The sequence below is a fragment of the Mustela nigripes genome, chromosome 10 (genome assembly GCF_022355385.1).
Source record: "Mustela nigripes isolate SB6536 chromosome 10, MUSNIG.SB6536, whole genome shotgun sequence".
Classification (NCBI taxonomy): domain Eukaryota; kingdom Metazoa; phylum Chordata; class Mammalia; order Carnivora; family Mustelidae; genus Mustela; species Mustela nigripes.
In genome coordinates this window covers 41,656,970-41,671,363 of record NC_081566.1, presented here as the reverse complement: position 1 = coordinate 41,671,363, position 14,394 = coordinate 41,656,970, and the positions used below count along the sequence as shown (strand labels likewise).

The 14,394-nt window shown below is 57.0% G+C and overlaps 1 protein-coding gene across 16 annotated transcripts in view; it reads left to right on the top strand.

Moving 5' to 3' along the window:
* PLEKHA6 (pleckstrin homology domain containing A6) overlaps positions 1-14,394 on the top strand; it is a 141,990-nt gene that overhangs the window by 113,470 nt on the left and 14,126 nt on the right. For 8 of the 16 annotated variants that reach the window (XM_059413177.1, XM_059413175.1, XM_059413186.1 and 5 more), the window contains 11 exons: positions 860-1,382; positions 1,868-1,954; positions 3,039-3,092; positions 7,170-7,250; positions 8,137-8,205; positions 9,464-9,544; positions 9,805-9,954; positions 10,783-10,878; positions 12,274-12,385; positions 12,953-13,092; positions 14,024-14,173. In XM_059413177.1, the coding sequence (XP_059269160.1) occupies positions 860-1,382; positions 1,868-1,954; positions 3,039-3,092; positions 7,170-7,250; positions 8,137-8,205; positions 9,464-9,544; positions 9,805-9,954; positions 10,783-10,878; positions 12,274-12,385; positions 12,953-13,092; positions 14,024-14,173 (1,543 nt within the window). The remainder of the gene's footprint in view (positions 1-859; positions 1,383-1,867; positions 1,955-3,038; positions 3,093-7,169; positions 7,251-8,136; positions 8,206-9,463; positions 9,545-9,804; positions 9,955-10,782; positions 10,879-12,273; positions 12,386-12,952; positions 13,093-14,023; positions 14,174-14,394) is intronic. The other 8 variants (XM_059413191.1, XM_059413190.1, XM_059413176.1 and 5 more) reach the window with 7 other exon arrangements.

Sequence of the window (14,394 nt, the reverse complement as noted above, 5' to 3'; positions counted from 1 at the left end):
CTTTATATGTGTTGTCCCTCACCGATCCTAGTTCTGCCCTCTGGAGCAATTTGCTCCTTTGTCCGGTGATTGGCTTTCAAATATTTGGAAGACATTTTCGGTCCAGTAGCATACGGCGGGGCAAGCAGGGCTGCTGCTCCTTCCCTGCGGGGGTGGGCATCTCCCCGCACGCAGGTGACAGCCGGCCACAGGAAGGCTGCTCCCCACTGCTGCTCCACTGCCTGGGACACCTGGCCGGCCCCAGGGAGAGCGCCTCACTTGGGATGAGCCCCAAGAACCTACTGGTCCCTTCCTTAACGAGAACATCAAACCGGGAAGCTGCCCTTTTGTCCCTCCTCCGTCGCCCTCCCCAGTGCCCAGTATACTCTCCTTCTTTCTGCTGTTTATGGCTCTAGAAAAGATCTGATACATGGTTCATGCTGGGAGAGAGTCAGCTAATAAGGCTTAAAGTTTCTCCCCAGGGCTATTTCGTTTTAAAAAGACCAAGATGGAAACTCTGAATGTGAAATTCCCAGCCTCGGGTAGCTGGTTGAGGGAGGAAGGTTTGAGGGAGCTTTCCCTGCACCCCCGGAAGCCAGGCTCAGCGCCCAGGGAGTGGCTGCCTCTGTGGCTCCCAGGGTCAGGTGTGGGGGGGGGGGGGGGCCCCTTCCCCCCCCCCCCCCCTGCCCTGGGCTGGGGGGCCGGGGGGGGGGCCCGGGGGCCGCCGGGGGGGGGGGGGGGGGGGGGGGGGGGGCACCATTCACCTGCTCACACTCTGCTCTGGGCTGGAGGACCTGGAGGTGCGCCTGGGGCACAGCAGGGTGGGTGGGGTTGCATTCATTTTGTTTGGCTTCCTCACAATGTGCTCTCTCTCTCCCAGTCCCTCTAGGTTCTACCCCGTGTCCCGCAGGGTCCCTGAGTATTACAGCCCCTACTCCACCCAGTACCCCGACGATTACCAGTACTACCCACCAGGGGTGCGGCCGGACAGCATCTGTTCCATGCCGGCCTATGATCGGATCAGCCCACCCTGGGCTCTGGAGGACAAGCGCCACTCCTTCCGCAACGGAGGTGGCCCTGCCTTCCAGCTGCGGGAGTGGAAGGAGCCCCCGGGCTACGGGCGGCAGGATGGCACCGTCTGGCTCCCCGGCCCCCCCCCCCCCCGGCAGCCCATCTATTACGACGAGCTGGACGCCGCCTCCAGCTCCCTGCGCCGCCTGTCCTTGCAGCCCCGCTCCCACTCTGTGCCCCGCTCGCCCAGCCAGGGCTCCTACAGCCGTGCCCGCATTTACTCCCCCGTCCGCTCACCCAGTGCCCGCTTTGAGCGTCTGCCACCTCGCAGCGAGGACATCTATGCCGACCCTGCTGCCTACGTGATGAGGCGATCCATCAGCTCGCCCAAGGTGAGCCACCAGCCTGCCCTCCCTTCCTTGTCCCCTGAGATCCCCCAGAAGCCTCTTACTGTCTGCAGAGGAGAGGCAGAGGTGTGAGGGCATCTGGGACTCGGGGTCACTGTGTCCCATGGGGACACACACTGTTGGCAGGAGCCACGATGATGCCCAGGGGAGCCACTGGCCCTGCGGGTCTGTCCATGGGAGAGCTGCTTCGGGGGATTCGCTTTGACCCCTAAGTAGGAGCATTGCTGTTGGTGCCCATCCCCAGGTCACTCCCGGAACACTGATCCTGGGCAGACAGGGTTCTGTCTTTGCAAATCTCGAGGACCAGACAGGTCAACGCAAGGATGTTGCAGTGGATAACTGCTGTCCATTTTAATTTGGCATCTGCTCTGGGACAGGATACAAACATCCCTGACCTTGAACTTCAGTTGTTGGGGAAGTCTGTGTCCCAGCCAGGCCCCCTCACCTCTCCAATTCCCTTTCTCTTCCAGTATGATTACCTGGGAGACAGGCGGCCAGTCCCTGCAGGACTGTTCCCCTACAACTACCCACCATCCCCCACGGTCCACGATAAGATGGTACGTCCTCTCCTCCGGTCCACTCCCCGCAGAACCTCTCCTCCCAGGGCGGGGCCAAACTGGGACAGCCACAGGGATCCTCTGTGCCTGGTGCCTGGCCCTCCTGGTTTCTAGCAGCCTCTGGATACCTCTTCCCTCCCAGCCACAACTCTGGCCCGAATCCAGAGTTTGAGGCCAAGTTACCCCATCTCTGGGACACCAGGTAGAGGAGCAGGGACAGGATCTGGAGGCATGTGATGTCCTGGTCCTCTCGACCCCGCAACAGCCTCCTGCCCAGCACATGGAGGGCCTGGTCGGGGGGGCTTGGGTTATGGCCTAGGAAGAAAAGTCAGACCTGAGTGTCCAATAACAGGCATTTTCTCTAAGTCTGCCCTTGCCTGGAGTGCTGCTTCTGGGGAAAAAGACAAGTGGTGAAATTAAGGAAGAAAAATGTTTCCATATTATGTCTTTTCCTCCTTTTTTCCTTGCTTTCTACTTGTCTTTCCTGGGAATTTGTTCTCCAGAGAGTTTCTGTCTCCCACTGGAGAGCTGGATACAGACACCGCACCTGGGATGTGGGGTGCGGTAGTGGGGCACTGGAACCAACAGGCTGAGTCCTTGTCCCCAAAGGCCTGTTGCTGCCGCCTATCCCTGCAGAGCCCCAGGAGGCCGCGGTGGAGGAGCCCCTGTAGGCATGGACAGTGCCCCTCCCTTCCTTCCCCTTGATCCTTCTCTGCCCAAACTCTGACACACAGCTCAGTACCCATCTAGAGACAATGGATTCTTCTGGAAAACTCAGGAGCTGCTAGGGAGGGCTGACTAGATGGTTTCGGTGGCGCTGCCCTCTCCCATGGGAGGGCCAGGGAGATCAGGAGCCCGCAGCTGGGGCCCCAGGGAGTCCCTCCTCTCGCTGGGCATCTAGTAGGCAACTTGGTGCCTGCCCCAGCCTCATCCCTTCCCTTCCCCAGAACTCCTCAAGGGCAGACAGGCCTCTTTTTGACCTTGTCCCCCAGCTAACTCTTAACTGCTTTGCTTCCTCTTTATTGTTTTCTGTTGTCTTGTTCCTGTTTGTTTGTGTTGCTGTTGGGCCTCGGGCTCCGGGTAGGATGAACTTTTAGACCTTCAGTTGCAAAGAAACCTAGAGTATTTGGATCAGCAGGTAGGCAGAGCTGGTGCCCCCTCGCCATTCCCCTGCCCTCCCGTCTGTCTCCCTGCTCCCCACCACCTCCTCCCGGCCCATCCATTTGACAACCTTTGTTGGCAACACCAGGAGACAACAAAGTGGCTTATATTTTGGTTTTGCGCCTTCACACCCCTTCTCCTCAAAGCCCTTTAGGGCCGCTGAGAGTTTCCTGGGGAAAGGAGAGTAGGACATGACCGCATGAATAATTAATGCCACCTCCTCTTCGTTCAGGCCAGATGGAACTGGCAGGGGTGGGGGTGGGGTTGCGGGAAGGCGGGAATTTGCATCTCTGCTGGCAGGAGTGGCGGAGATGGGGGAGGGGTGGGGGAGGTGAGCAGCCAGGCTGGGCCTAAAATGCAAGGGGTTCCGTGCCCCCTGAATCTGGGAAATTATCTGTCCTAGTTCACAGGTTGTTGTTCAACTCCACAGTTTATAAACGGAGAACTAAAAGACTTGCCCTAGGATGGTTTTTTAAATGCAGATAACCCATATATTTGTTAGCTCCCCTGCCAAGTTTCTTTGCATACGGGGCTTGCGTGGTAGACAGAGGGAATGCAGACAACTTCGGCTCATCTGGAAGGGTCTGCGAGTGTTCCCATAGATGGGAGTGACTGGCGGCGGAGACCCTGCTCCAGGTTCTAACCTTTGGCTGCCTTGCCCTAGGAGGCTGAGGGGCTCTGACGCTCCCTGCGTTGAGACATGCTGCGGGGGTCAGGATGCTGGGCATTGCTACAAATCACAGGGGACCTGGGCATCCCCAGCGTGGCCCAGTAGAAACGGCGGGAGATGGTAAAAATGACAGTAGAGTCGTGACCATAATAGTAGCCGTCACCATCACTGGGTGCTTTCTCTGTGCCCCATGCTGTTCTGGGTTCCTTAGCCACCCTGAAGTACTTAATCTGTATAACAGCACTGCAAGGTGGGTACTGTTGTTATCGCCCTTCTAGAACCAGTAACACGAAAGAAACAGAGAGGTTAAGTAACATGCCAAGGACACACAGCTAGTGAATGGCGGAGCTTGGAATGTGACTCTGAGCTTCTGACCCAGTCTATAGCTGAGGGGATGTCTGATATATGAAGGATGGTTTTATGCTCTTAAAGTTGCAGAAGGAACCTTAAACTTGAAATCAGAGGCTCTTGGTGTAACCGTTGGAGGTTCTAGACACAAGTCATATGCCACATAACCTGTCATCTCACAGGCCTCTGTGCCTTGGTGGGATCACCCTCGGACCTTGCATCCTGGTTCCAGAAGCAGCAGGTGGTGTCCACAGCACAAGTATTCCAGTCCACGTGAGGATGAGTCTCAGGCTGCCAACCCAGTCCGGCAGTGGGCTGTGTGGGCTGGCCCCAGCAGAAAGCAGGCGCTTCAGTGCCCAGAGGAGGGAGGAGCAGGACTGAGTGGCCTCGGGGCTCCTGGGCCGGCTGTCCTGTCTGTGGCCCACCTACAGTGCCTGGCTGTGCCAGCATTCAGTGCCACAGCTGGGTCCTCCAGGGGCTTCTGCCCTCATGGACAGCCTGGGCCCTTAGGCTGAGACCTTCAAAAATAACCTTTCAGAGGACCTCCTCTAGATAAAAGATAATAATCTTTTTTTTTTTTTTTAAGATTTTATTTATTTATTTGACAGACAGAGATCACAAGCAGGCAGAGGGGCAGGCATAGAGAGAGGAAGGGAAGCCGGCTCCCTATCCCAGGACCCCGAGACCATGACCCGAGTTGAAGGCCGAGGCTTTAACCCACTGAGCCACCCAGGTGCCCCAAAAGATAATAATCTTAAAAGGGAGTTTTATCTGATAAGAGTCCAGGGGCACCTGGTTGGCTCATTTGGTTAAGCCTCTGACTCTTGATTTCAGCTCAGGTCTTGATCTCGGGGTCATGAGTTCAAGCCCTGTGTTGGGCTCCCTGCTGGGTCTGGAGCCTACTTACAAAACAAACAAACAAACAAACAAAAATAAGAGTCCAGATCGTGGAGTCAGACCTTCTAGTCCCAGCTCTGCCATTTACAGTAGTTTTTGTTATGCTCCCCCCCCCCTTTTTTTTTAGACTTCAAAATGTCGCTTCATCTCTCTGGGCCTTTGTTTTCTCACTCATGAACTGGACATTGTAGAACCTGCCTTGCCCACCTCTCAGAGCTGCTAGAGGGTCACGGAAGAGCACATGTTCTAGCGCTCTGTCAGGGGGCAGCAATTTTATTCTTTTCCTTCTGATACTCAATTTAGAATATTACTTGAGCACCTTTATGATGTAGGAGGCCCTGCGCTGGGTGGTTTCCCACAAAATTTGACATTTTGGATAGACAGAAGGTGGCACAGAGGAATCCTAGAGACAAAGCCCTTGTGGGCTGAGAGATCCTCAAAGCCCCAGTGTGAGTGGGAGCAGGCCAAGGTGAGAACATTCTTGCTTCCCTCCTTTAGTACTGGAGATCCAGTGGTTGGGTGAGCCGTGAGGTCTGTGGGTGTCCAGGCAAAGCCTGGGCCGCCTCTGCCCTCTCAAAGCCTGGTGTGTTAGCAGGTCCTACACAGACACCACACATACACACACACACACACACACACACACGTATACACACACCGTATACAATCCCACACCCACTGCATGTGCATGCCCCGTGCACAATAAACCTGGCCTCAAACACACATGACTCCAAGAAAACAGACTGACTTGAGTTCATATCCTTCCAGAAAATGGGGCCGATGTCCTGTTGACCGTGAACTATTTCACGAAGGCTCAACCTCCTACTACAACTGCTCTTTGGAAATCCTTTTAAATGAAACTTGATGTCATTGAAAAAAAAAAAAACAAAACTCCCAAGTGGGTTAAAAAGGTAGAGAGATCAGATCCTAGGAAAGCGTTTCCCTATGGAGGTGGCTGGGTGCCCCTCGCCCTGTCCCCAGCGCATAGAAGCAAGGCCGCCTTTGGGTTGCTGCCTAAAGCGATAAGAGTCAAAATCCATGTGGGGCCAACGAAGGTGGGGGAGGTAAGAGCCAAAAACGTGAGCGCCTCCCGAACTCTGACCCCAGAAACTCTGCCCTAACGTGGCTGCGTCCCTTCCCCCACGCACTCCCTCTACCCCAAAGCTTTTCCCACACAACCTCCCTCTGTCTTCTGCTACCTCGTCCTGTAGGTCAGTTGAGTTAAAGGGACATAGCCAAGGACAGTCCCTGATGTTTTCAAATTTTGATGCTGTCGCACTGGAACCAGGGGGGGAATGATGGCATCTCCAGCTGATTTGTTTGGCTTGTCTTCCCTCTCCCCCCACACCCCCCTGCCTCCCTCTCCCCTGCCCTTCTTCATTTCTTTCTTTTTCATTTGCCAAGTAGTCTTTCCCCCTCCATGTTCCTAATGATTTTTGAAACACAGAGATAACGTATCAGAGAACAGTGTTCGAGTATCTGGTGTCCCTTTAACGCGGCTTGCTTCTTTTGGTCTCCTTATTTCCCTCCTTAGCACCATCCAAGATCAGCATGGATGCTACCAGCCCAGCTCTGGAAACCCTGTTTAGCAATCCTTTCTACTCTAGAGCCAAGAAGGGGGCAGGGGTCGGGGGCGGGGGGGGGGGGGGGGGGAAGAGCTGTGCCTGCCTCTCTGTGAGGGCCCATCTGAAGAGCAGCGCCAGGTTTTCTATCTCAGCTGTCTGACTTAGTTTGCATGCGGGGAGATGGGTTTTCCCATCTGCCTGTGCAGTCTTTGACGGAAAATGGTGTGAGGAAAGAGAGCCGGGGCAGGGAGTTGACCTTGGCCGGTATGAATGAGACCCGCACCTCTCAGGCACCCCAGGGGAAGTGTCACTGAGCAAGGGGGTCTCTTCGGGGCCAGCGAGCAAGGGCACAGCAGCCCCCACCCCCCTTCTGTGGCCTCTCTTCGGGGCACCTTCAGTGCTGGTCCTGGGACAGAGCTCACAAGGGGTGAGCGACGGGTAAGGTCAAGCAGAGGGAGCCGGAGACCCCAGGACGAGCTGCCCTTTCCTGTTCCGGGGAAGTGAGCCCAGGCAGGAGATGGGGCGAGAGCTCCGCAGGGGTGCGAGTTTGAATCGTCCATTCCTTCCTTCGCTGCAGATGAGTGAGAGCGAGACTCTCATCAGTATGGTGAATCGCATGGTGGAGAACTCCTCCCCCAGGGCCCAGATCTTCATGCAAGTAAGACCTCTGCCTGGCAGCATGGCCCCCGCCAGCCTCCATCTCAGCTGCTCGTGCATGGTCTAGTCCAGCCACTGGGCTGGGTGCGCTCTGCCCCACCCGCCCATCTGCCGGGCCTCATCTCCCAGGCTCCTGTGTCCCCCTCCCCTAATTCCACTGTGTCTCCTCCATTCTTCATGTTCATGGGTGAACCCAAGGCCCATTGCTCAGACCATCAAGATAGCCGGCCCCGCCATGCCATTTCATGCCAGCGACCGCAAATCTGCTCTTTAATGTCCGGGACTTCTGTTTCATGTCGGGTAGCTTCTCCACAGACGTCTTTGGGGTTCACGGCACAAGGGTGTGGCACGGACCCATCCGATGCCCCACTTGTATAGAATGTGCTGTGGTCTCGGGATGCCTCACCAAGGCTGGGCAGCATTTGCTGGTGTAAGCCCCCCAGGACGGCTGCGTAATCTACCAAGATACTTTCTCCAGTGTTTCTGGTGCTTGTTCCATTTCCCCATGTCTCATCCTCAAAAACAGCCAACTGTTAACTGCTGTTCTCAGGCTTGTTCCCAATAAGCCATCTGGGATGTCTACACCCCTGGAGTCCCTCTCAACGGTAGATCTAGAGCTTGGGGATGGGGAGAGAGGAGATCCTGAGTCGGAGCTGAGCAGCGTCGCTATCTCCAGAAATCAGCCTAAACAGTGGGGAGGAACCTAGATGGGGCCATGCCAGGCTTCCCAGCCAGGGACAAAGAATTAGCTCGGGGTCCCGGAGTGGAAGCTACCAGAGCTGACGGACCATGATTTCCAACAAGAATGGAGCAAGGGCTGTCTGCTTTTCCATCCCCGCACACCCTACCCGTCCCCTGCTGCTGTAACCGGCCTCGTGTTCCTGCAGGTCCCTCCGTACCCAGAAGTGTTCCGGGACGGTCTCCACACCTACAAGTTAAACGAGCAAGACACAGATGTAAGAGCAGCTCTCCTGCTCCTCTGTCCTCTCCAGTCCCTCCCGCTGTCGTCCTCATCTTCGCTCTCCTCCGCTGGGGCTTTTCCTCCGTTCATCTCTGTCCTTCTGGTGGCTCTTCATGCCTTTGACTCATGCCCTCTCTCAGCACAAAGACAACTTTCTGCCTGCCCCTTCCTCATGCCCCTTCTTTTCTCGTTCCTCCCCTCCCCGCCCCCCGCCCCGCCGTGCTGGCTGTGTGTGTGTTTCCCCACGGAGCCCTAGACCCTCTTGTCTCCAGCAGTGGGATCTGCTTATTCCAGGAACAAAGACTTCATTACGAGGGGCAGAGGCCAGGCTGCGTTGTGTCCAGCATGGCAGTCACCCCTGGACCACAAGAGGGAAGCACACGGCCCTGCCCTGGGTAGTGGGAGATGCCAGGTAGCAGCAGGTGGCCCCTTATGGTTCATGGCCAACGGGCACGGACAGTGGGTTCTGCAGGAGGGCAGGGCAGTGAGACCATGTGGACTGGTGGGTCAGGGACAAAGCAGGTAACAGGTGAGCTGGGCCTGGGAGTGAAAAGGCCCAGAAGACAAGATGTGGCCATTAGAAATGAGTCACGGGGGTATTTGAGGGATGGCATGAATAAAGGTGTGGATATTAGAAAGCCTAAGTCTTTCTAGAACTTCCTCCCCATCACCTCTAGTTTTGCCTGGATAAAGGATCTACCCAGGAGGCCTGGGAGACTTTCCATCCAGGCGAGGGCCAGACCTCAGGAGGATCCCAGTGTCAGCCTTTCTGAGACCCCAGAAGGAGGGGAGAAAAGAGTCCTCTGAGCCTGCAGAACCATTTACATGGGTCACTGGTTTTCCTAACACTGCTGATTCAGATGCCCCGTGTACCCTCCCATCGGTGCCCCTCTGGGAGGCCCCGGAGGCCAGCCACATTATCTCCTCAGCCCTTTGGGAACTGGAACCCCTAGGAGAAGGGGGATACAGGAGCTTAACATTGAACTCCCCTCTCCACTGACTGACTTCCTCAGAGAATAAGCACATCCCCCCTCTCAGTAGGTCCTTGGGAGGTCTCCCGAGGTGAAGACCATCTTCCTGTTCCCAGGAGCCTCCAAGGTCAAAGTGAAGAAAGCCTAGGGTTCCTCAGCAGGGGAAAGGAGGAGGTATCCAGAGGCCAGGCCCTGCCGACCCATTTCCCAGGTCCCTGTCAAAACCATGTCCTTCACCCCCTTCTCTCTCCCTCCCCTCCTCCCACCTCCTCGGGCCCCCAGAAGCTGCTGGGCAAATTGTGCGAGCAGAACAAGGTGGTGAGGGAGCAGGACCGACTGGTGCAGCAGCTCCGAGCTGAGAAGGTGAGAGCCGGGGGGTGCCCTGGAGTTGGGGGGGTGTGGGGAGCCCAGCACAGACAGGTGTGGGGTGCCGTCTCCACTCTCCACTCGGAGCTGACAGAGCCCTGTCTTACACTTCTGTCCCTTCCCTAACTGGGACTGCGGAAGCTCTTCTATCGGCCTGACCGGTGGGGACAACCTCCATGAAAGTGCTGGGTTGAACTGCTGGGGCTCGGACAGGAATCACCAGAGCCGCTGACGGCCATTCCCCTGCCTTTCTTCAGGAGAGCCTGGAAAGTGCCTTGATGGGGACCCACCAGGAGCTGGAGATGTTTGGGAACCAGCCTGCCTACCCCGAGAAGCTGCTGCACAAGAAAGAGTCCCTACAGAACCAGCTCATCAACATCCGGGTGGAGCTGTCCCAGGCCACCACGGTAACTCCCCCTGCCCCCACCTCCCATCCCCTGGTCTGGCCATCTGCACTGGGACGGGAGTGCCACCCCTCCCGGGCTGTGCTGTTTCGCTTCCCACTCAACACGGTGGCCAGGAGCACCTGAAGGGGCAGAAACAAAAGACCTTCTTAATATTAATAGTGCCCTGCAGATAGGCAGCGAGCGTGCTGGCCAGCTTGCTCCAGAGAGTCTCCGGCAAGGAAACGGGCTTCTTTTCCCCAAACCACTCCTGCCCTACTATTGTTCAGGACAGGGCAAAGTCCAGGGCTCCTTATCTCATGGGCTGCTTTCACGGCTTTGCTGCCTCCTCTGTCCTCTCCCCTGGAGAACCGGGACACTGACGCCGGGCTGCTGACCCGGTCATTTGCCGTGGGCTCAGGGCAGACCCTGCAGGACCAACTGCCCGGAAAGTTCTGGGGTGCTGCGGCCAAAGGCCCAGCAAAACATGGCCCAGAAAGGCGGAAGGTCTCTAACCCCAAGGGAGCAGACACCTTTGGGTTTCCTCTCTTCTTGCCCTACGCTTGGGGTTACCCAGTCTGGGGAGACCAGGAGGGTGTGGGCATGGTATGATCCTATCCCCCACATCTGGAGAGGATTCTGGTTTCTGTGTTTTAGCCTACAATTAGGTGGGCCACTGTTATGCTATCATCAGAATGTCTCAGCCCTGGGACCTGTCCTCCTGTCCCTCTGTGCTCTCCTCTAAGCCCTGCGAGGCCCCAGGTACCCTGGCCCTGGGCCCTGTGTAGGGATGGGTGGGGAGGAAGACTTCGGCAATGGCCACTGTCTCCGTAAAGCCGCCCCCTGTTGCAGGCCCTGACAAACAGCACCGTAGAGTATGAGAGCCTTGAGTCAGAGGTGTCCGCCCTGCACGATGACCTCTGGGAACAGCTCAATTTGGACGTGCAGGTAAAGAGGGCCCCCGGGCAGGAGGGGGTCAGTGTGCCTTCCCTTCTCCTTTGGGCCAAAGGGGCTTCCTTTCTTGTTTCCGAGATCTCAGAGACTTGAGACAAGGCATCTGTCCTAAGACAGAAGACAAGGCTCACATCCACGTAAAAGAGACACTCTCGGGATGAAGACCATGTGGAATCTTCTTTAGTTCCATCAGATCATGAGAAAGGAGTAAAGCAGATACATGGAAGCATTGGGTTAGACGAAGATACTTTATGACTGGAAGGACTGAACCCATCGAGATAGATACGGATGTAGGTCTGGATAAGGGTTTCAGTCCACATGCGGGTAGAGCCGTAGGCCTATGTGCAGCTGTCTCTCACGACCTCAGAAGGAGAAGTCAGTGCCGGAGCCAACCACTCAGGACCTTTGAGATAGGAAGGAGCGTTCCCTTCCCAGGATGGGTTAGAAACACTGCTTGGAGGCGGGAGACCGCACACATTGACCTTGAGGAGTTCCTGTTCTTTTCCTCCCTTGATCTTCTCTACGCCGGCTCTGCATCTGCTCTCGCTAGATTTGCAAGCCCTGTCTCTCCGATGCAGGTCATGCCCCCCACTGCCCCTAGTTTCCTCTGGGTGATGAACCTCATCACCCCCCTTGCAGCTGGTTAGGGAGGGGGAGGTGAAGGCCCTCCGGATCCAGAGCACCTGAATGCCTCTGTGTCCTGCGGGCAAGCCTGACTTGCAATACAAACATTTTAGGGGGTCAGGAAGCATCCTGGTCGAGGGCACCAGCTCTCGAGACAGACCCAGACTCAGAAGGAGGTCACACTGCTTACTAACAGGATCGTGGGCACAAGTCTCTCCATCTCCAAAGTCGGGACACTTGAGGCCTGTGCCGCACAGTGTTCTTGTGCAGCCGGAAGGAGTTAAGTGTACTCGAGGCCCCTTGCAAAGCCTGGTGCATGGGGTGGAGGACTGCGGGGAGGCTAAATAGGTGGTAGCTGTGATTTTTCTGAGGGCAAACTCTAACTGAACATAATTCGTGACTACTTCAGCAGACATTAGGTGTCGGTATTACAAAAGGGCCGTTTGGCTAGAAGGAACGTTAGTCAATTGTATACCCTTGCCCTTGACAACGCGCTACCCTCAACTGTCCACCTAGAGGGGCATTTGCTCTAAGACCACCCTGATCTCCCCAGGGAAGCTGAGGCTGCAGGTTTACCTAAAGGGCCTCTGGGCTGTGATGACTGGGCCATCTCCTCTGGGGCTTTCCCACAGGAAAGATAAACGCACCAAAGGGACGTGGGAGCATGTGCGTGGGCAGGGCTCCTGCCGGCCCAGAGGGATGCGGGGAGAAGGCTGGCGCACTCCTCGTGGCCACCTCCCTTGACCCGCTCTCATGTGGTTCCAGAATGAGGTGGTCAACCGGCAAATCCAGAAGGAGATCTGGAGGATCCAGGACGTGATGGAGGGGCTGAGGAAGAATAACCCATCCCGGGGCACCGACACGGCCAAGCACAGAGGTGGGAGCCTTCTCCGCCAGCCTCCTGACGGCTCAGCAGAAATGCTCTGGTCTTTGGCTTCCAGCCCACATCTCTCATACTCCCCCCTCTCCAGGCCCTCACTCTGGGCTCGGAGCTAGTCAGGGCCTTCTCAGGCTTCTGGGATCTGCCCCAGAACAGACCAGATCAGACCAATCATGCCACTCAGGAACCTCGTGGACCCTGATAGTCTAGATTCGTCCCCAGAAGAGGTTGAAGAGCACCTGGGCCTCCCCACCCCACCCCCACCCAAGCCTAGCGGCCCAGTGGTGATAGGAAACGCTGGGACTTGGGCTGGCTTTCTTTGCCATCTCAGAGGCAACAGTGTCCTTTCCATCCATCATCTAACCCCTGCCCAACGTGCTTCTCCACAGCCAGCCTGCTCCCCAGCCCTGGACTAAGTCCCTCCATCAGGCCTGGGTAGCCCTGAAACCTCCCTCCCACATCGCTGGGGCTTCCCCAGCCTCCTCCACCCACGGCGCCCACCCCCATGCCAGGGCACACCCCTACCCCATCCATCCCTCATCTCTCCTCTCTGCTTGCCCCCAGGAGGCCTCGGCCCCACGGCCACCTACAGCTCCAACAGCCCCGCCAGCCCTCTCAGCTCCGCCAGTCTCACCAGCCCCCTAAGCCCCTTTTCACTGGTGTCCGGCTCCCAGGGGTCCCCCACCAAGCCCGGGTCCAGCGAGGTAAGCTGAGAAAATGGAGTAGCAGGTAGGTGGGGAAGGGAGGGAGAACCAGGTCCTCTTCCGCCTGAAGGACACAGACTATGCCCGTCTCCGCCCCGAGGTCTCCAGGCCTAGTGCTTTGGCTCTGTCTAGGGTGCTCGTTCTCACACCCAGTCTGGGGAACTTGCTTCCAGATTTTTCCCTTTACTTGCCCTCATCAGCATTCATCATTTTCAGCCTCCGTCCAGGGAAGCCTCTTCCTCAGCATAAGAACGGTTAACAAAGATCCCCAGCGCTGAGTGGGACTTTAAATCCAGGACTGTCCCGGCATGTGAGAGGGTTGAGGGTGGGCATGGGGCGCGGTGTCCTAGCTGGTGTCTCATGGGGCTCTACACGGGGCAAGGGATGCAGTGAGGCCCTCTCGGAAACATACACGCGCATGCCCGAGGCCCTTCTCCCGGGGAGCCCAGTGTCCAGGCGGGGACCAAGACCGATTTATAGGAAGCAGCCAGCCTCTGGAACGTGGCAGTGTGTGTCTCAGGTTGGATCGTAACGGCCCGGATGTTCTGAGGGGAAGGTTGAACCTTCACTGGGACAGGTAGAGGAGCAAGGGAGATGCATCACAGGCAGCAGAGGAGGTCAAAGCAAAGACAGAGGGTGTGAATGTGCCCAGGGTGATAGTGAGGCCAGTGAGCAGGGAGCTTTGGAGAAAAATTGGGGGACAGTGGGGAGCAGTGCACAGGTGGGGGCACAGCCGAGGAGGGACTTGAAGCCAGGCTGAGCGTTCACTCTGGAGCTGGAGTTCCCTCCAGGACACGGGTGGGAGTTTGGTGGTCTAGGGGCCAGCCCTGGGTCCCCGCGATGTCATCTGTCTCCTGCTAACAATCTTTTCTCCTGCTCTCACAGTGGCTGCTCTCCTTCCTCCTAATGTTCTGGCTTCTCTCTGCCTCAGGAGCCCGGCCCACCGCGGCCCCCCCTCCCCAAAGCCTACGTCCCCCTGGAGTCTCCTCCAAACGTGCCACCACTCCCTAGCGAGAGCCGCTTCTGGCCATACCCCAGCTCCCCTGCCTGGCACCGCAGTGGCGAGCCAGCCAGGGGTCAGGTACCCAGCCCCCTTGGGTCCTGGAGGGCAGGGGCGGAGGGAGCAGGGCAAAGGGGCAGGTGAGGGGGCAAGGCAGGACATGGAACAATTTTTCCATCATTTCAATATGAATTTTCCCACCACCATCCCCCCCCCCGGTCAGACTCTAGGATAAGGAAAGGGGGTGGCTTTCCTCTTTCTGCTCTCTGTGGACAGAGGGGAAAAATGAGTGTCACCCACCC